The 22,828-nt window shown below is 39.2% G+C and overlaps 1 protein-coding gene across 3 annotated transcripts in view; it reads right to left on the bottom strand.

The window, feature by feature from the left end:
* The window catches only part of SYT9 (synaptotagmin 9), a 66,408-nt gene that overhangs the window by 8,400 nt on the left and 35,180 nt on the right, over positions 1-22,828 (bottom strand). For all 3 annotated transcript variants that reach the window (XM_085063053.1, XM_085063054.1, XM_085063055.1), the window contains exon 4: positions 55-175. In XM_085063053.1, coding sequence (XP_084919179.1) covers positions 55-175 — 121 coding nt within the window. The remainder of the gene's footprint in view (positions 1-54; positions 176-22,828) is intronic.

Here is a 22,828-nt window from a genome sequence, read left to right as displayed (position 1 = left end):
TCTTGGGAGGGAAATGGGACAGAAATCCACACTAAACATTAAATTCATTCATACCTGATGCTCCTGTGATATCCATTGCCTTTAAATTTCTTGCCTTTATTATTGTAATAGTTAGTCTACCAGCTGTTGGAAGGTAGCAGAGTGAAAACATAAGGTCACCAAGATCCACGTTATCCTGTTCCAAGAAAAGAAAGATAATGTGAAGCAGTAATAACAATTTTTCTACTCATAGCAGGACTTAAAAATATACCTTTGGTGATCAACAGTTATGCAGTAAAAGCTGAATACTCATTCTGAAACATATCTGAAAAAAACAGCCATCCATGGACATACGAGGTTCGAGCCACTGTGTTTGTTGCTAGACCACCAAGGTTCTCCAGGGTAAATGAGGTTATAGTTTCTAGCACTCAGTCCTTGGAGATGACACACATTTAAATGATGAGGAACACCGTGAGGGACTAGAAAACCTTTGTTCCATTTTATGTTTTGTAGTGATTTGCCTGTATCACTGACAAGCAGCCATGAATGTCTGTGCCTGTCCTTCTGGTCTGCAAGAAGGAAACCTACAGAGAGTTTCACAGAAAAAAAGCATGGTTTGGGCAGGGCAAATTCTGTGCAACTCACAAGTTTGCATGAACTTAGGTGTGAGAGCTGTGAAGTGTCTATGGCAATGGGACAGTCTCCACCAGAAGCAGAGTAAGGATTATTATTAATTGTTGATAATACTAATAATAAAAACTTTCTGTGCCTCACACAGACAAGCTCCCTTAAGTAAGCTTATCCACCTGTGACATTAATAGAACAACTTGCAACCCTTTCCTGTGCTAAAGGCATCAGGGTTTCAGACAGGTAATAGAAAATGTGCAAACCTTGATTGCAGTTACAAAGCATCTTTATTTTTTTTAAAGAGGGAAATCCATCTATTCCATTGAAAAATAGAAGAGAAAGGATTGTATTAAATGGTTTCTGTGATTTGATTTGCATATTTTTGACCGAGCAGTGAATTCATACTTTCATAGACCTATCTCCTGTAACCCAATATTACATTCTTGACTGAGAAAATGTTACCTGATCCAGCAATTTTGAGGCTACATTCCAGGTTTTATAGGGCAGAAAACACAGCTGTTGTGGGGTATGTGTATATTGCTTGCTTAGCTTTGTGCAACAGCTTCTCATCTTTCCCAAGCTGTTTCCTTCTATGTCGGTCACCAAAAGATGAAGGGTTGTGGATGACATAGAAGGAGAGGGAAAATACCTGGAAAGAGCCCCTAGCACAGGTTTGTCTCTAAGGCAGCTCTGCACAGACTGATGCCCAGAGCCTGTGCAGCTCCTTTACGTCACTTCATGAGTTAGCAGAGGACATAAGCAGGACAGGAGTTGCTGGCACAGAGCTGTAAAAAAATGTTGTGTCAGAAAGGAATTCTAGAGGCCACTTGATCCAACCCCTTGCTCAAGAGAGGCATCTTTGCTTTAGCTCACGGCTCATTCAAGGAAAAAGCCAAACAAATACATTCATTCAAAAGTAGGTCCTTTCCTTGTGCTGTTATTTAAGAGAGATGCTGTCAAAGAAAGAAAAGGCTGATGTTACGGGCCATTTGTCAGGAATAACCAGCTTTTAACCCTTCCTTGACTTCATCAGCTATCATCTTTCCATTCTAAAGATCAGCATTTCAGGGTAGCTGAAAAGCTGGTAAAGGCTGGGGCAATATCGAGGTAGCTGCTATGACTCAGCCTGCTCAGTGTCTCTTGATGGCTCCTACTTGGAAGCAGACCTGCTGCAACAAACTGTGTCACTGACTCACTTGGTGGGAGGATCACAGTGCTGTTGAGGAGGTGATGCTCTAAGAAGTCCTAGAGGTTAAAGAGATTGTTAGCACATCCAGGAGGAATTTCTCTCAGCTAACACCTGCCCTCAGCATTACAGGGAAAAATCTGATCTCTGAAATTTTCCCAGTGATCAGCTGAGCTTGATATCTATAACCCAAAAAAACAGCAAGCAAAATTTTCACTTATCCTTCCTGTGGCAAGGAAGAGGAACTTCCAGCATGTAAACGTACTTTCCCAGCTCTGAGGTGCTGAGATCCGTAGCTGTGAAATTCTCTCTTGTGCTGCAGCTCTGAGAGGAGCAGAATTTCATAAACCATTTAAAGAAATTATTGACTGAAGCCATCTTTTTGGAATTTGTCACTCTGGCACATTTTGATAGGTTTTTTTTCCTGAGGTGGTCACCACCCTTTAGAAGAGGACAGCATTGCTGAGTCACACAGGTTTTCCCTGGACACAAAGAAGCCCCTCAGGCATCTGTTGTTTTAGCTGTGTATTTTGGCATTCTTCAATATTGTCAGCTGTGACAAAGTCACTCTGTATTCAACTCCAGTGCTCTATGTGGTGACTAGGAATTCATTCTGTGAATACTGTAACTGCTTTACTGTCACTATCAAATGCAAAAGTTTCCATTCCAGACTTGATCACCCTGAAATGAATATTTTAAAAACTCCTATCAATTTGCATCAAGAAGTTTACAGGTAAATGAAATACTATAAAATTGTTTTAGGCACAGGTGCCAGGAAATCAGAGAATCATAGAATATCCTCAGTTGGAACTGACTCACAAGGATTATTGAGTCCAACTCCTGGCTTCACAGAACAGCCCCAAGAGTCTTACCCTGTGCCTGAGAGCATTGTCCAAACACTTCTGGAACTCTGTCAGGCTTGTGACCATTTCTCTGGGGAGCCTGTTCCAGTGCCCAACCACTCTCTGGGTGAAGGATCTTTCCTAATATCTAACCTAAATCTCCCCTGATACAGCTTCCTTTCATTCCCTCAGGTTCTGTCACTGGTCACCAGAAAGAAGAGTTAAAATATAGCTGCATAAATGAACTGCGTAAATGAACTGCTTAGGAAAGGAATGGATCACATGTGTTGAATTATGACATAATATACTTAACCACAAGCTTTGCCTTGCAACTGAAAAATAATTGTCACCTGCACTGTGGCACAGCTTTTAGTAAACGTGGTGATGACAATACTTTGTTAATGCTTTCTGAAAAATTGCACTGGGCATTATATGGGGAAAACAGTGTTATACTGGAAAGAGAGCCTGGGGTTTCTTTAGTCTTTTCCAGCTCTAGAAGCTGTAGGTGTTACAGCAGTAGGTCACAGATAATGGTGAGATTGTCTGTTCATAATCCAATGCTCGTAGTAATCTAACCAGGGCAGCCTGAGAGAGTGACCGAAGGGAAACCTGCAGGCAGCAGCAGGGAAGAGACACTTTTTGGCATGCAAATGAGTCTGAAAGAGAAGCCCTGTCTTCTCATACTTTCATTTTGAATTCTAGGGAATTAATGACTACTCCATCATACTGGCTACTTGTAAATGCTTTTGAAAGTTTGGAAAGAGTTTTTATAACAGAGAAAGCCTTTCCCCATGCCCTGGCTAGTCCTCCCTGTCTCACCCCTATTTTCTGTAATCAAACGGCAACATAGAGAATTGTTCCAAACAATGTATATATTTTGCTTTTGCATCCGCAAGGTTCAATTAGGAAGGTTTAATAAGGGTTTAATGTTCTTCAGAGAGTCCCACAAACCATGACTGCACCCCAGAATTTGCATCTGTTCATCTCCCTGGGTAAGTGCAGGGGAGCAGGCAACACGCTCTGACTGGAGATCAGCGTTGTCACAGGCATGACCCTCACATCCAGCAAACACAGGTATTTTCTACAAATGCAGCTTTTCAACAGAACTAAAGCCAATGTATCAGTGCACAGAGAGGATTAGTGCACATCTTCACAAGTTTAAAATCACTGAGCTACACGGCTTAAGCCACGGACTGTCACTAAAGGTGTGCTGTATTAGCAAGAAATCGCTTGGAGGAACAGAATTAACAAGCATAGAGGGTCGGATCTTCTGCAAGGATTAGTTCCTGTTTGAATTGGGTGCTTATGCATTACTGGGTATGCTCGACAAGTGTGGCACTACAAGTATTATACTGCCAGAGATACTTTAAAATTCCTGCTTAGGCAAAGATTTCATAATATTGTAGGTTGTCCAGTCATGCATGTTGTACATTCCAAGTTTTTGTCTAACTTCATTCAGTGTGGGTGTAATACCATACTGGGCATGTTAAAGTGCAACCATGACAGCTCTAATACAGGCAGAACAAAAGTCTGGTCAGTTGTATTAATAACTCAAAAGAAAACAATCAGAAGATAATTAAAATTGCAATTATAATTTATTTATATGTATATGCCCTACATTATTTTTCTTTTGGTCCCGTTCAGCTGGAAGCATAAAAGAACTGAATAAATATCCTGTTATAAACATGCCCTTCCCCCATTGTTCTAAAAAACTGGCCAGGTTCAGAGGAAGAAAATACTGCCTTTATTTTTAATCTTTAATGTGCCTATTCCTGTGTTCTAAAAAAGGCAGAACAAGATTGGGATCATCTTTGCTTTTCCATTGCCCCAGGCTTCAGCCCCAGGCTCAGGGTAAGGGTTGAGTGCCTTGAGGTTGTAAAATGTGCCTTACAGGGAGCCTCTGATAATCCCACCTAGATTTGTCTCTGAGCCCTTGCTGTGTTCATGTAGTTCTTTTTGCAGTGGAGCGAGACAATGAAGCTTCTTCCTTAAAAACATCCCAGTGTTACCTGGGAGAGTTATATGTATTCAGTCCAGGTGGAGAGCTCAAACCAGAGGCGTAAATCACAAGGTTTGCCTGAAAACTGCAAACAGGATGAATCCCATAATCCATGAAACCTCAAGGTAAATGAGTGCTGTTAGGAGCATGGAGACCTGCTCCCCTCTAGTATTATGCTTCTTTCTTACTGTGTTTCTGGTGGAAATACTTGATAGATTATAAAAATCATAATATTTGAATAATTTTCAGTGGCTTCTACTGAAAGGCTTATTGTCTTGCTTTCCACAGAAAACATTTCTGGCTTCCCCCCTGGAAAACTAAACCCAAAATAAAAATATATTTGAAAATGCTGAATTCTAATAGTAACATTAGTAGATTTTTAATCTATAATCACCCAGCCCTCATAGATTTAAAAATTATTCCATTTTGCTGGAGATTAGCCTGCAGGATAAATCGCTCCCTAGTACTGTGTCAGCAGCTCCATGCTGTTGCTTAGTGAGTACAACTCAGCATATTAAACAAGGAGATGTGTAACCTTAAAGAGGATGATGACTAAAGGTCCCTAAATGGCCTCACCTTTGATGCCTCTGGGGCTGCGTTAAGCAGCTCAGCCTGGATCAAATGTTCTCAGTGAAACCTGTAAGTTACCTAGTTGTCAGAGATATCCTGACAAATGGGGATGACATTTGGGATCAGAGTTCTCCTCTCCCTTCTCATAAATACATTTGAGTGCAGAAAATGGGTTTATAAACTCATGCAAAACAGGCAGCAAGGGATGGAAGAAAACAAGACAATTTATAGGTCATATCTTCTGCTTCTGCCTCTGGGCTGGAAGAAGATATGCTGTCCTTGATTTAGGCATTCATAAGCTTTGCACCCATTCCTTTGGAAACTTGAGTTTTGTATTTCTGGAGCAGAGAAGCTGTGATAGGCCTGCACCACGCAGTGCCTGTGCCACTCTAATTAAAGCATATGTCTCAATTATACCAGGTCCCTCAGTTCTCCAGCTATAAAAAGACAGTCACTACTTTTTCACTTTTCTGCTATGTTGCAAAACTAATTATGGCTTGTGAGGTGCCCACATGTATTTTTATGCATCTCACCAACCTAACATTAACTGGAGCACTTAGCAGGCACTGATGCCCTTGATTATTTCCTTTAAAGTTCCTAACTCTTGAGAGAGGTTTCCAAGGCAGAAGTGGTTTTAGAGATTTGCTGAATTCCTGCTGCTATGTCAGAGCTGTACAGCTCAGGCAATGGTGGCTTTGCATGCTGCCTCCTTTAGCAGCTCTACGTGTCCCTGCAAAGGACACTGGAAAAGAGAAACATAGCAGAGGTGTCATGAAATGAGATGCTATCATTGGAGCTTCTGAAGCACAGGAAGGACAGATTGCCACTATCTAATTAAAGTCACTCTTTCGCCTCCCCTCCAAGCTGAGGAGCATTAGTTGCATTTTAAACAACAAAAAATTCTTCCTAGTTACTTCCAAATCTTTCCTGGAATTAAGGGAATTACATTGCTATAGTGCAAGATAAATTTCACTGTACATCATTCTAATATCTGCTAATGTGGGGATTTGAATTTTGCAAGGATTTATTTCAGAGGCGGTTCACTCAGCTAAGACAAGGATGAGTGAAGTATTCTAGGTATATGTGTTAAGCTTAAATGGCTTAAAAATGCTTTTAGAAGTGCTATCTGCTTTTTGGGATGTACATTTATTAAATTGCTCATCTGTGTTGAGAAGTCTGGAATAAGATTTGAGTGATAATATACTAGTTCTGTTGGGGAACATGTCCAGGACACAAATATTATGCAAACCTCACAGACTCTAATCTGTTTGGGAATGATAATAAATCTAAGGTATCTAACATGAAAAAATTGTGAAGTTAGCTCTACATTTTTTATTATTTCATCATAGAACTATTTTGAGTTATATCTATGAGAAATATATACTGATAAAAACTCTTTTGAAATGTTGGATTTTAATTGAATTTGCATGTGACTAGAAGAGTGCCAGTTGCTTCTCATCACACATTTTGAGATGAATAGAAAAGACATGACTGGAAAATTCTATTTTCATGACATCTTAAATCAAAGAAATGAACTCTAGTAAAGCAGATATTTATTAATGCCTGAATCAATCTATATCTACAGAGATGTGATTAAGTAAAGTATGTGGAAAATGGGGATAGCCTATCTTTTATAATTATTCTTCCAATACATCAATGTCAGGCTATATTTCATGTTTTAAGTTAATTTGAAAATGGTATCATTTTCTCACTGCAATTTCATATTTTATACTTCATTGTCTCTTTTCTTTCTGCTTTTCTTAAAAAAATGAAAGCAAGTAAGTAAAGAAGCCTTTAGAGCTTGGTATGTCTGATTGAACTTACTGGGAAAGAACATTAACAAACAACTCTGAATCTTGGTTTCACTGCAGAGAAGAAATATGAGAAAGCTGAATTGTCTTCATGTAATTCTCTCTGGATTTTGGACTCATAGTTTTGTTTAGCATTTTGGCAACTTCTCTATAAAGATAGTATCAAAAGTAAAGCATCCAGCTGATAGCATATCCTCTGTCTACACTTTAGAGCCTAAAGATCTTTTGACATGGATTTTTGGCGTTTGTGTTTTGTTTTGTTTTTTCCTCCTTGTTCCATTATCCTTGTGTCATGACTACTTATCTTTAATTCAGGCCACATTAGAAGGATCCTCCAGACACAGCTTTGTGTTGTGCCAGTCATTCAAGATACCTCAAAATGAGGGTAGCTGGAGCACAAGTAGGAGCCTTTCACTTCCTGAGTGCTTCAGAACAAATCCAGTCAGTGTCCTTGAGAAGAACATACTGATAACTTTCTCTTCCCACAATGTCCTCAGTGGAATCAAGGACAGAGGCCTTTTCCTGTAGGCAGTCAATGTACTTATCTCTCTAAAGACCCAACATCTCCACTGTCGTCATTTATATCCTATAAATAGGATGGCAGTGATTAACTGAAAGTTCCCAATCGGTGAGCTGCATATGATCCTCAGTTATTGGGAGGCATTTACAGAATATATTTGCTCTTAGAGTAACTGAAAACTTTATTGATAAATTATTCTGTAATAAGATCCTTTAATAAAGCCTCCATTCAGTACAGATAAGCTTCCTCCCTTGCTTTTTCTTAAACATATGCTTAAGTCCAATAGACTTTACTGGGTTTGAATCCTTTATGCAGATTTTCAATTTACAATAACTACAGTGGTTTGCTGAATCTGGGCCTAACAGTGAATCTAATGAATTATCCTGTAGCTATTGAGATAGAAATAATGTCTTAATTTGTTCCAAAGTAAATTGATGAACTGGGGAGATAGTCTGAATTGAGCTAATGAAAATTAGTAGAGACATGATTGGAAAAGCTGGAGTACTTATCCTGTTTATGTGTGTGTGGCTGTGTCAGAAATTGATTTCATGGGAAAGCCAGAAATGAGGCCTTCTGAAAGTGAAACTTCTGTAGAAAGTTAATAGAAGTAATTTTTAACTCCCTCATCAGTTAAGAAAAGACTGAGTACAGAGTTGGCTCTGAAGGCTTGCTAGATGGCATTGTTGGCCAAAGACAAAAGTTAATTTAAGTTTCCCCTGGTGAATTTAGCTATTCCTCTGAAAAATATTTTGATTTCTTGAATTGTTGTTGCTTTTTTTTTTCAATTATTCTATGACTTGTCACTTTCTAGAAAATAAAAAATTCAGAATAGATTTAATAATACAAAAGTCTGCCCTGGCTCTTGTTTTCCAGGCATTGCAGGCTGCCTTGGGTAATTTTGGTTGGTACTGGGAGGCAGGAGATGCACGTGTGTGTGTGTGTGTGGGGAAGTGTTGCAGGATAAGGAAGGCTTGAAAAGTAGAATAAATAACTGCATCTTCACGCTGGAATGTGCAAAAATGTCATAACCTGCGAGACGTGAGTTTACAAGCAAGGTGCTGCAGAGAAATTTTCTTCTCCTTTCCTCCCAGTGTATCCCACCTCAACATATCCCACCTTGTCAGTGTTTACAAGCTGCCACCTTTGGAATGGCACTTCCAGAGTCTGCTGAAAGGGAAGCCTGGTTCTGGTGGGTTTGATTTTTCCACTGCTAAAGCCTCAAGGGAGAGCACTTTGGCACAGCTGACTCAGACCTTTCCCTCTGCAGGAAAGGCAGTGCCGCTTCAGAAATGTTGACAAGCTTGGGAATAGCAATGAAATGCAAATTGCCCTACATAGGAATATGTGTTTGGAGTGTGTTTTCTTGAAAGGAGACGAGGAGGGAGCTTCCACTGGGAAAAATAAAAGTTTTGATGTTGGGTGAAGGTGATAGAAATGGAAGGACAGGTGGTTCAGGCAGACAGGGAATGTCTCACAGAGGGAGCGTCACAAACCCATTGAACAGTACAGTCTAGAAAATCAGGCAGTGGTTGCTTAAAGTGAGGACCAAACATTTTAATGACTGTCTATCACTATCTTTCATGTCAAGCTCATTAGTTTTACTGCAGGCTTTTATTGACTTGGATTAGATTTCCATTTCTTTGTGAAATACTGAGACTGAAAAAAACAAAGTGAAGCAGAGGTTAATGGCATTGTAGTGTGCAGTACCTTACCATGCAATTTAACCTGGTGGGCTAACCTTGCAGATTTAAAATAAAACCCTTGGTAACATCACACAAATGGAAAGAGATGAGATAGCCCATGGTTTCAAGGCTAAAGGCTGTCTTGTTTTATGGGGAGGCTAAATTATGTGTTAAGTGTTCACTATCTCTAGGCAAACAGGAGCTTGGAGAAAATGAAGCAGCAAATCCATTCTAATGCATAAAATTATTCCTACCACGAATTATTTGCCAGTTACCTCTTGCTTCCATTCTGACATAAGTTGAAAGATATGTTCAATTATCTCCATATACTGCTAATAATGAAAATTTCATATACATCCAAGAAAAATTGCAAGGGAGGAAGCTGGTTTTAAAAGCAAGTTAACTAATCAAAATATTTTAATCCAAAATGTCTTGCCTGTTAATTTTTTCCCTAGTGTGTTAAAATGAAAATGTCAATTTAAACTAGATCTGTATGCAAATGAATGGATTGGCCTTTCACTCTACCTTGAGTTACGATGGCTGCACATGAACTTACAGCTCCACTAAAATATCAAAAGATCTTCTGTCTCCTAACCCCACTCAATTATCTGTCCATGTAGAGGGACTGAGAGCAGTCAGCCTGTCAGAGCCCCGGGGGCACTAACAGCCTTTCCTGGGGGATGGTGGGATGGGACCTGGCTGGCCAGGTCCTGCCCAGCAGCTCCAGGGTCACCTGCTGCTCCCAAAGTCCCAGCCTGCCCTGGTGTCCTGCTGACCTGGTCTTAATTAAGGATAAAGTCTTGCAGAGTGGCCATTCTGTACAAGAAAAAAGCTAATTAGACAGGCTGCTGAAATTTTATTAGAAGTTTTTGGGCCCTACTAACAGTTCCTCACCTTCCTTTAGCACTGAATGTCATTCCCAGTGCAGGCATTTTGTATTGTGCAAAGCAGCTCTGTTATAATGTGTATTCAGAGCACATCGCTCTGAGAAGGAGAGAAACTAAGTACCTGGGTAGTGCTGAAAAAAGATGGAGAAAGTCATAATATCAGGAAAAAAATGCTCTTTTCAGTCTGCAGAAGCACCTATAATGCGTTGTGGAGGTATTCATTATACTCACATTAGGTGCTCTGTACTGACTGCTACTCAAACTTAGCACAGGTCACTCAAAAAATGGGTAATAAGGAAAGGCCATTTTCACAAATCTGAATCTACCATTAATATAAGTTTTCTCTACAATTTTGAAGAAGTTGATACAAAAAAATGGAATAGTCCAAATAGTATTGTGCTTGAAAAATAGAAAGTTAATGTCAAACTATGCTGCAGTAGCATATCTTGCCTACCATTCTGGAAATTTTCTCTGAGATATGCTTAATTTTTATTTTTTATTTAATCAGATGTCTCCTGATAGATTTTGCCATCTGCTGTGGAATTCCACCCCAGATGTGATTTCAGTGGGCAAGATATGGTGGCCTGCTATCCATGTAGCTGTGCACCTGCCCTGGGAAGGTCAGGAGGGGCTCATCCTGCTCAGGGCTCCAGTGCAAAGGATGCAGAAGCCCATGTGCCTTGTTCATTGGAAACAGGCAGCAGAGCAGCACTTTGTCCCTAGATTTTGACCTCTTGGATGTAATGTGCTGCTTCCACTAAAATAACTGTTAATGAACACTGCAGTGCCATTAATCCAAACTCTGTCTGGTCATTTAAAAATTCTACTGATTGGGAAAAGCTACCCAGGGAAGTGGTGGAGTCACCCATCCCTGGAGGGATTTAAAAGACATGTAGATGTGGCACTTAGAGACATGGTTTAATGGTGGCCTTGGCAGTGCTGGATTAATGGCTGGACTACATGATCTGAAGGGTCTTTTCCAACCCAAACAATTCTGTGATTCTGTGATATCTGGATATCAAATCCATGTTCAATGAAATCCCTGGTGCACCTTTTCTTTTTTTTCTCTCTTTCTCTCTCTCTCTAATGCTTTTTGGCCTCTCATCCCACTAAAAAGTAATACAAGAATTATTACCAAAGTTGAACTTTTCAAAAGCAATTTTTTCTGTGTGCAGCTCCTTTTAAGTTTGGTGTCAATTTAGCAGGTGGGGAAAGAAGCATGGGCTTATGAATCTACTTCTCCTACTTTTTTTCTGTGAGTTACAAAGTGATTTTCTTCATTGCTATTGAAAGTTACATTTTTCTTTTCAATAGGTACTTTTCCTAGGCATCCTTGTGATTTTAAATCCAATGACTAAGTGTCTTTCTGCTGAAATTTCTTCATGTGTTTTGTTTCTCTGGAGACAATTTTGTCACGTCATGTCACGCATGCCCTCAGGTCAGGCAATGGTGAGAATACTCCATGTGTTTTCTGCCAAAAGCGGCTTCATTTCTAGAGTTCCCTCGTGTTGAAATCCTGTTACCTTTGACTTGGATGCTATTAAGTGGTGCCACTAAATTCAAAAAGTTGCCTTTTTCTGCTCTGTCACCTGTATAACAGTAACCTATATAGCAGTAACACCTGTGTAACACTAACAGTGCCAGACTCCAATGCACCTTCCACAGAAAGCTTCCTCCACCACAGAAAAGGTGAAAGAAAAGGTGAAAAGGGATCATTATGGCTCAAAACCATGTCTGAGAGCACTCCATGTAACCTTCCATTAGACTGAATGAACAACTACATTTCACAACATGCATTTTGCTAGTAACACTTCTCTATGAAATTACCCACTTTTAACAATAGAGAAAACAATTTCCATGGAAGTTTCATTTGCTTCTTTGCATGGGTCATATAGAAAAGAAAATATCTGCAAATGTCAAAGTGAAGCAGCCAAGGTAAAGAGACTGCTTCACTGCTGGGTGTATTCTGTTAATGGATGGGGTGCAGAGGGGTGCAGTTATATTGCTTTGAATGTCCTTGCACAGCCATTCCATTTTAATTGCAAGTTAAATGGAAGAATAAAATCATGGACCTTAATCCTACAAAACATAGTTATTAAGTATGTCAATATGGATTAATCCCCTGCATCTTCAATATTCCACAATTATCTCATTTGATAACTTAGAATGTCTCTGGTTTCCAAATGCAAAAGGAATTAAAGCAGTAGAGGGAGGAAGAATGACAATAAAATTAACGATAACTAGGCAGCATCATTCCAGAAGTGTGGACAAGAGGACAGTTTTCATCCTTTGGTTCTCAAACCATGCTGAAAAGAAAATTGCACATTTGAATTAGGAGATTTGTTGGGGTTTTGTTGATTGTTTTTCTGGGGCATGGTGGGGAAACATGGGAGAGAAGGCAGGCTCTTCTGTTTCCTCCTTGAGGTGCTACTGACAATTTCATAACAGACTACAAAATTTGCTGACTGCATGACATGCTGAGATGCTGTTGGTATCTAACCCTGTCAGGGGAAACCTCCCAAATCAATGCCATGGAATCTGTGGTGATCCACTTCTCTCAGGCAATGCCAGGAACATTTCACTGTTTCTTGCTATCTTCATTGCTGGTGCTGCCCAACAGTTCCTGCAAATCCTGCTGCCTGCTTTTCTTCAGAGACAGCTCTGGATTATTGTCATTAGGACACCTGAGCTATATGGATTTGGTCATGGAGAATTTATGCTGTTGCTGTGTATCCTCCACCTACCTTATGAATAAACAGAGTATTTTAATCTTGAAGCTGCTAGGTAGTTTACTACCCAGTACTACATCTACTTAGGAGCTACACAGGAAAAAAAAAGAGCTTTAAAGTTAAACAAGAGACAATGAGGAAGCTGAAGGAAGGTGAAGAGAGAAGACAGGAATCCATTTTAGAAAAAGCAGACTCTGAAATCATGTGTATCATCCATCCAGGTGTCTACAGTGTGAGCAGGGGAAGATGTGATTGTGCAGAGTGTGATAACAGCTCTTTTTCTGTAATACTTGTTCTCTATCAGATGTGTTTGTGCCTCCCTATTATATTTAGACGTGCACTGGAGGCAATTTTAGGGCCACTTCAGTGAGCATGTTTTTTCTCTTAAAGAATGCACAGAGGGTAGTGTAAGATGTGAGATAAAGAGAGCACTAAATATAGAAGTGGTTTAGTGCTTTAAGCCCATAAAAATGAGTCAACAGAACTCCCTCCTCTTAGGAGGCTTCTCTCCTAACTTGTTTCACCTTACACGTGCTACATGTAAAACATAGAGAGGAAAATTATTGTTTTCTGCAGCTTGTTCTGCTCTTCCTTGTGGAATGGCGAGTGTGGTGAGCTCCTCAGAGTTAGACCTTTTTGTGCCTATATTCAGAATAAATAGTATTATTCAGTACTCATGTATGGGTAGGAAAAAAGTAGCACTTTTGGGCAGCCTGTAAGTGACTTGGTAAACAGGATCTGAAAGTCAACTAAATGCGTCCTTGAATTTTCAGTTTAGTTGAATTAGTTTGATTAGTTTTATGAGTTAAGTAGTTTGATGGATTTTAGATGAAATTAGAGTGGTGAATTGGCTTGTCCTAAATGGTGAGTATGCTTAAGAACCCTGTTAGTCTGATTTTGGGCGCTTGATCTTATACCTTAAAAGTGCCTGACTTCAATTTTTTGGAAGTATGATTTCAAAAGAATTTAGTGCAGTTATCTCTGACCATCCTGACTCAAAACTGTCAGAAAAGAAGGATGCATGCATGCTGCTTTAGCACTGAAAGGTTTCCTGAAATAAGCGGCTTTTGAGAAGCACATGATGATGGGGATGAAGACAGAGAGCATCTACTGCTATAGATACATTTGTCTTTTAAAATATCTGTATTGTAATGAAAAAAGTGTTACTGTAACAGATAGGATAAGAAGTTCTTTATATGTCCTTCTATGATAAAATCTTGGTGTCAAATGAAGTGTTTTCCATGGCTTTCCCAAGAATGTTGGTGCTCCATACATTAAATAAAGTGAAGGATTTGGAAAAGGAGCTGGTAAATGAAAAATGATGCTGATCTACCAAAAGGAATGGGTCAGGGGTGCTCACAGCAGAAACTTTGGGAGAAAATAATCTGTTTTCATTCCCCTATGGTTGCTGCAGCCAGTCAGAAGCTGAAGATGTAGCTATAGAACCCAGGTAATTTCTGATGGAGAGATTTCTGTCTGCTTTCTCTAAAACCAAAGTTAATAGCTCACTCAGATTTTAATATTTAGATTTGGGGGGAGGAGGAGTACCTTCAAATCTTTTCTGAGTAGGTCATTGTCAGCATTTCTTATGCATAAAGGGATGGTAATTTGCTTGTTCTTCTGTTCTATTGCACTTTCTGATGTACATCTCAAGTTATCTGTTTACATTATTTCATTCAGCTTTTTGTACTGTTTACAAGATACTATTTCCAAACTATAGCAAGAGGATATGCATGAAATCTGAGCTTCTGTGGGAATTCTTTCCCTGACTTTACAGTAGAGTCAGGATATAATCCTGAGCACTACTCATTTCTACCTGCATAAAATGTTGTGGTCCCAACAGAGTGAAGTTTATCATTAAATTAGCATTTACTGTAAGATTCTGTGCTCAGTGGAGTGCAGATATTGAAAGGTTTTCATTATTTTAAAGTGATTCCTTTCTTCCTGATGATCGTAAATAACTCTCTAGGGTGCTTGAAACCAAAGTCTGCTGTTTTTCTCTATCATTTTTGTACACACTTTTGTTTTACTTTACTGCATACATATTTATTTTTTTGTTGGGGTTGTTCAGAAGAGTTATCATAATGCAGATCAGATGGTTGATTAAACCACAGCTGGCTTTTAAAAATACTTTCTAAAACCCCAGCATGCTCTTAAAGAGGAAACGCGTATAGAGTTCAATGAATTCTGAAAACATGTACAAAATACAATATGGAGAATTGTTCTTTTGTTCTTTGGAGTTAACCTGCAAAGTGTTTCTCCTATTCACTGCTCCTTTCAAAATAATTTTGCTGCAGGAAACAGAAGAGGACATGTTAGGTAGAAGGGGCAATAACTTCAGTCACACGACCTGAGGATGTCAGTAATTTGTTGCCAGGCAAGCAAGGTTACGTTTTCTGATGTTGTGATAAACTGCTACATTTTAGATGCCAGATTTGGCCCAAAATCTGAGTGGGGAATTTTATCCCAATAGTTCATATAGTAGACTGTGAAAACCTCCAGCTGTCAGTTGTTTTCTGCTTCCCTGCCCATCACAGGCAAGATCCCATCACTAGTCAGGAATCTTCTTCCAGATGGTGTATGTAGCTTTAATTTGGAGCTTGCCTGATGAAGGGAGCAGTGAATGATTAAGCACTCACTAAGGTGAGAGGTAGCTTGTGACTCCTGTTTTCTTGAGTAAATAGAGCAAGGTGTTTAATCAAGCAATGAAGGACCAGGAGAATGTAGCTACACAAATCTCAAATGTCATGATAGCACAGACATTGCTAATGCATTCTCGTCATTTGAGCCTGTCACTTCTCCAAAGTACATGGTGTGAAATGCTCACTCTAAATCGCTGTCAGGGAACCACAGGAAAGCTCAGACACTGCAAAAGCCTCTCTGCCTCATTTACCCCTGTGGATACTTCCAGTAACTTCAGCAAGACTAGCTACAGGAGTTATAATATCCATGATTGCAGAATTTGAGTGTGCACTGAGTGTGCATTGCCTTTCAGATTTGTGAGAACCAGCGCACAATTCGGACATTTGTGTGTCTGTCATTTATTCTTCCCCAGGCAAGCACAAAGTGATGTTGCTGTGGCCTGCTGGATTTTTTCAGGAAACACTATAATTTACATGTTGCTTGTGACACACATGTATTCAGAGTGTTTAGAGAAATGAGCACACATGGGGAGAAATTAAATAAAACAGTGAGTTAAGATGAAGTTCTCTGCTGCAAAGACGTCATAAACTTGGGGCTGATAAATCTTGATGAAAAAGCTTTCCGTCAGGTCCTCAATTTTGCCATTGTTTCTTTAGCTCTGCTCTCAGAAAAATAGCTCACTTAGCATGAAAGAGTGATGCCTTTCTGCCCCTCTTCCCCTGGATGGTTTGGCTGCCAAGTAACCTATTTTTCACAAAGTGAAAGAGTGGAGGAGCACAGATATGGATCTTTCTGCAATGACCTGAGCAAGGTTCTCTACAGAGCCTTGTCAGCAGCTCTTGTGCTCTGAGGGGCTGTGACTGAAGACAGAAAAGCTGTCACATACCTTGACCTCTGAGGCCACCCAGAGACAAAGAGGGCCTCCAAAATATCTGGAATGATACTTTGTAGAATCACAGAATATTCTGAGTAGGAACAGACACTCAGGGATCATCCAGTTCAACTCTTAAGTTAATGGCCCTCATAGGGATTGAACCCACAACCCTGGTATTATCAGCACCATGCTCTGACCAACTGAGCTCATCTTGCACTAAATCTTAGGAAAAATGGTTTGTGATCCTTTGAAGTTTCTACTGCCATTTATGTCAGCTCAAGGTTTCCTGGATGAGGAGAAAAACTAGAAAAGCTATAGATACATATATAGATACATATTATGGGAACAGTATGCCCTTCTCCACAAGTCAGCTCCCACTTCAGCTGCAGCTTCTACTGTTTTTCCCCCGCAAAGGCAGTGGGGAGGTCAGAAGACAGCCTTTGTATGATTGTTTAGCCTTGTCTTAACTTTGGCAAGTTCCATAATTTAGCCTGTAAGCACAAATCCCATGCCTCCTAGCACTAGTTACAATCCAGCATTTCTCCCTTCTGTACAGCCAATATTTTGTCCTCTGTTAGAGACCCTGGAATACTGAAAGGTTGAAGTGTGAGACAGGTGACATCCTCTAACAAGACTCTGAAGGGGACCATACAAATCTTTCAGTGAGGAAAGAGCCTGTGTGTAGCTTTCTACACTTCCTTTTCTACCTGTTTACCTGGGTCACAGGTGTACTCAAAAAGATGAAGTCAGGACTGTGCCCTAGCACATCCACATTTTAGTTTGTGTTAGGATGCCAGCCTGATGGATATGATGTGCTGGAGGTGCTTCCCAAACAGCTCTCTGCCCCAATAACCAGGATATCCTGCTGCGAGTTCAGGGCACAGTGACAGTGAATCCCTAAAGAAATAGGAACAAAAAAGTCCACTTGCTGCTTAAATATAAGACCCTGGGAAAATAACATGAGAGCTGGGTAAACAGACTGCACAGAGAGTGAAACTGTAAAACTCTGAAATACCCTGTTTGGTGGAGAAAGATGCCTGATGGCTGTGATATCAAGTGGGGATTAAAGGCTAAAAATGGCTTGAGGCTTTTCACATAAGCACAGTATGTTCAGAGGGAAGAATACTTTCAAGTTTGGCTCCAAATATTGAAACTTAATTTAAAGAGTAGGATTTTGCAGAAATTTGGATAAATCCATAAGCTATTGAAATGCTTTCTGTGACCTCTGCTAGAAAAAAAAAGACAGAGTAAGCATTCCCAAAACTGTTCAATAATTAAATGCATGTTTGAAGTGACTTTTTTTTCCCTGCCTGGCTAAATACATGTTCAAATTGAAAGTTATATAACCCTGTAGAAAAAAGGCTATGGCACAGTCTAATCCTGAATTATGTGCAGAATGGTTACAACCAAGATCCCTTTAATACAGCTATTTTAGTCTTAGTGCTGTGTGAATGCTCTTTGCTCAAGAATTGCTGCCTATGAATTGTAAAATACTGGAGCAAGTTTTTTTGTTTTTTTTTTTTTTTCGTATTTGCAGCTCCCACTGACAATTTTGGATGGTATAATTGAAGGACAGGCTTGGCTGACCGGGATCACATTTTGACTTTGGTTTAGATGCAGTCAGTGTTACTGTGAGCTTTTTCTCTCCCAGAGTCTTGTTTGAGAGAGATTTCTGGGAAAAAAAGGATTGGCAGAGGAGGGTGAGAAGAAAGGAGAAGGGGGACGTGTAGAACAGGGACACTTGCAGACACTTCCACTAACCAGGAAGCAGGAATTTCAGATTGTGTCTAACCTTTTTCAGCATGCAGCTAATGTGTGGAAGAAAATGTTCTTTATACACTATTGCTGTTCTGGGGCTGTTGTAGCAGGGAAAGAAACATGGAGGATACAGGGACCATAGAGAACTCAAGAAGATGCAGCACTGATGGGCAGGGAAAGTACCAGTTTAGAAAGGAGGATTCTAACATGAAAAGGAATTTTGAGTTATTTCCATTTTGAAGCAGAATATCCAGGACTTGACTTGAAGCATTTTGTTTTCAAAATATTTTTGAATATAGTAATAGAGGGCATTCCAAATGAGAAATCAAAATATATTATTTTGAAATTTCAGCTTTCTCAAAATACTAACTGTGAAATATTTTTTTTCCTTTTAAATTTTTAACTGGAACAGCACGATTTCTGCTACACAGGTTTGATTTTTCTAAAAAATTCTTTTGTCTGCTTTACTTTCTTTTGGTTGGTTAGTTAGTTGGTTGATTGGTCGGCTGTATGTATGGGTTTTGGTTTTTTTTTTTTGGTAGAGAAATATCCATACTGAAAAAGCTCCCTTGGAAATTTGGATGGCCATGCTCCTGGATTCTATAAACTTCACATGGTACACACACACACACGGACACAACTCTCTGAATTATTATTTCCTTAAACTGCTCCCAAAACCCCAATAAACAGTAGCTGAAGCTTCAGCGATATTAAAAGATTCATCCTGGTTCTGGCTATGCCTGTGGAATTACAAGGCTGTTAGGTAATCCTTTGCGTGAAATACTCTTCATTCCTTTTAGAGCCAAGCTTGCAGTGCTTGTACCACCAACTTGGGACCAACAGATCTGCATCTCAAACCACTGCTCTTCAAGGCATTTGACTTTTTTTTACTTCTGACCCTTTCTAAGTTTTGTTGTATATTATTCTCACTGCTACCCAGTTGCTCAAGCAGAATTAGGCATATGCTCTCTTCAACTTTCCTGAAAATTTGTTAATACTTTATCTCTACCCTGTATAAGTGTACATAACCACGTCTGTACTTTATTTAGCCATGCTGAGTGCTGGTCTCATATCATTTAAATGTCTGGCATTCCTGGCTAATCTTCTCCTACAAAGTAATTAGTAAAAACATTAGATTAAAATAGAAAACAAACAACCAAAAGACAAAAGGAAAAGCCCAGTGTTGAAAATGAATGCATTTAAATAGGTGGTTAAAAGGATATTTAAAAAGAAAAATGTTGGCTGCAGCTGTTCTCCACTGTACAATGTGTACTTTCTTTACCTGTTGTGCTGATGCTGAAACCTAATTAATTTCTATTTCATCCTTTCTGTGGTGACCTTAGAAATCTCAAGGATTAAAGATCTATGGCTTTCCAGCATCTTTTGGCTATGAAATGATTCATTACACATGCACATTCATTTTTTTTCTATACAGTTGATTAAGAATAGACAGAAAAAAATCATGCAACAAAGGTTGACCTTGTGACTCAGAAGAAGATGAATATCCACTGATCTGCCTCTCAAAGGCAATTATACTTTCTGTATTTTTTTTTTAATATTTCTGGGTTTGATTGTGGTTTTATTGTTTTTGGTATTTTTAAATTTTTTAACAAATTCATTAAATGAGGTGAATCTTACCCCTGGTGTTTACTGCTTAATTTGGCTAGCCATTAAATGGTAGTTGTTGTTCCTAAGCTTTTGCCATGTTTTAAAACAGGGAAGACTCCTATGTTTTCAAATCTGTCTCTTAAGAGACTTGCATTTGCAAATCCATTATATAGGCACATCTCCACATCCATAACTGGTTGCTTTCCTGATGCCAAAGCCTACTTGCTTTAAAGAAATAGAACACCGGGTTAATACAGGATAGGTTTCCTATATTAAAAAAAAATGAAAAAATCAACTTTTGTTTCCCTTTTACTGACATAAAAAGTAGATATGACACTTAACATTGATGGCCTGGATTTGAATCCATACACAGAGCCAGAGCCTTGGTTTGTTTCTGTTCCTCCTCAGACTGTTAACTCAAAAATTTTGTTAGCCATTGTAAATATTTCAAAGGCTTTTCTGAGCTCTTGCTCAATGCCATCACTTCTCTAAACCCTGCAAGTTGCCAGAACAGGGATTTCAGAAATACTAGCTAAAACATCTTGACAAGCTAAACAGTTTTTAGAACTGGAGTAGGTGGACTTAGCTGACTTCCTGCCAGCTCCAGAGTCTGCACACTGTCGAGGGAGATAAGCAGAGCAAACGGAGTGGATTAAGGCTGGTGCCAGGAATCTGCAGATCCTGGGCCTGCTCTCTTTTCTGCCATTAGTGGTGCCTTCAGCAAGGCGCAGCCTTGTTGTCTGAGTCTGTGCTGCTGGAGGTGAGCTAGGGACAGTATTTACCTATTTCTTTCAAGGAAGGATGTTTATTTTCCTTGGTTTTTGAAGGTTGAAGTCCTGAGCCTTATGACCTGCACCTATTCATGTGCATTTGGTAGACACTGAGCTGCTCACAGCCTCTTAGCAGCAATGGAACTGAGCAATGAAACCTTTGGGGAAGTTTTTTTTTAGTTCTGTGAGATTTCTATATTTTATACCTTTGTTATGCTTTCCATGAATAACTGACTGAAAAATTGAGTCTCTTTTCATCTGTCTTCCTCACTTATGGGGTGGGCATTTACATGTCTGAAATAGGGACCTTGAAACTTCCTTCTGGTGATGTTAAGATTCCAGTTGCATCTCAGTTATACAACAAAAATGCCTAAAAATACAAATTCTCAAATCTTTCTTTCTCAGGCAAACTCAAGAACAACAGCAGTGAACAATTAGCATTTTTAGAATGCAGAATTTCAAATACTTATAACCACCCTACTTTTTAACTCTCTCCTTGTCAAATCACTAACATGCATATCAACATGCAACTTTAATTAATTCTTTTTTTTCAATATGCTTTTATTTTCTGGATCTGTGCAAAAGGGCTTCAGCATTATCTCTTACCCTGTGGTATTTTTGACCCAGATGCTAACAGAGCTTGAAGAGTCTTACAAAGAGATGAAATCAATTTCTTGGCTTTGAAACTTCTAGCATATGTTGGGTCTTTCTGGATGTCAAAGTGAACAACTTGATATACAGCTCATGCTTCTTCACAGCTTTGAACTATCCATAACTCTCTTTTGGGTTTTAGTAAACACATTTTTTAAAGTCTGTGGCATGTAACTTCTCAAATTCTGAATGTATTACCCAGGGTCTTGTTTCTGTAATCTCTTCTCTCTTAGATTCAGAAATATTTCCCTTCTATAATTCAGTCTCATTTTGTACCCTGATCTATTGGGTTTTTCTGAGATGAGAGAAATATGCAAATGGGGTATTAGGAATAGGATTTTTGAGAAGTGTGTATATGAGCTTAAACATTCAGAAAAAAGTGCAGTTTTCATTGTTCCATGCCTAGATATTAAACATAACTATTTTTGACAACTGAAAAAATAACATCAGTGGTAGAAGGTATATATACTATAAGACCAAAGCCACAAATTTGCCTCCTAAAATGACTTCCTTACTCTCTTTATCCCCCCCTCAAAGCTGAGGCCTCTTTTTAAATACTCCTCTTCTCTACAAAGTTCACCTGCTTAGCAAGTGCCAAAGGCTGAACACTTTGGGAATCCAAACACCCAGAATGAACCAGAGTTAGGTTTCCAGTCGGCAGAAACCCTTTCTGTGCCCTGCATCTGCCTAGTGATGTTCAACAAGCAATTCTTGACAAGGGATTTTCCTTTCTAGGGGTACAGCAAGTTATGCAAGTGGATACTTGACACCTTCTAAAAGAGAAGGTTTTCCTTTATCTGAAATGGACCATCTGACACCTTCCTGTTTCATACCTGACACCTTCTTCTTTCACAGTTTTTTGTTTTATCTTGTGACAAAGCCATGCCATTTTGCTTGATCACATTTAAGTTTGAAGATGGCAACCAAGGAAATATCAACCACTTTTTTTTCTCTTCAAACATGCCATCAGTCCATGAACAAATGCAACCAAAAAACCCACCCCAAACCCTGATTGTGTTTCAGATGCTACTAAACAAAATATGCCAACAAGAGAAACCCAGGCTGAAAAGAAAAATCATCTTTTTTTCTTGATAAACCAGAAACCAGTGTAATCTGACTGGTAGATATAAAAAAAAATATTATCTAGTTCATTTCATGCTCATGCTAAAGTTGATCCACTTAATTATGTCTACCATTATACAGCCCACTGCTGCTTTTTTTCTGCTTGGAAAAAGTGTCAGTGTTACAGGAGAGAGATTTTATGCTCAGAGGACCTGGGCTTAGAAGAACAGTCATTTTGATATTGGAGATTCGTCTTTGGCAGCAGATTGCTTTTAAACATGCAAAAAATTTTTATGCTGATATGCATCTGTGTAACAAAATAATTTCAAACTCTGGGATGGTAACAGATGTTATGGTTCAAAGAATGAAAACTGCTGGTTTAGTATAAAACAATTTCCAGTGTTAGAAAACAGAAGAAAGCACATGGCATAATAGGTCAGTTTAATGGCATTGTTTGCAGTAAAGCTGACATTTCAGGAATAATCTGCAGTGCTCACTTGAAGTAGGACATTTTGCTGGGCAGAGAAGGATTTGAGACATTCTTTTATATTGCTGTGTCAAATTGGATTAGAACACAATAAAAAGAAGAATGTAAAATAAAGGCCTTTGGGCTCACTGGTTATGCAGTGT

This window comes from Lichenostomus cassidix, chromosome 5 (assembly GCF_008360975.1).
Source record: "Lichenostomus cassidix isolate B80296 chromosome 5, HeHo_3.0, whole genome shotgun sequence".
NCBI lineage: Eukaryota > Metazoa > Chordata > Aves > Passeriformes > Meliphagidae > Lichenostomus > Lichenostomus cassidix.
Note: the sequence above shows the minus strand (reverse complement) of the source record. Positions and strands in the feature narration are given on the sequence as shown.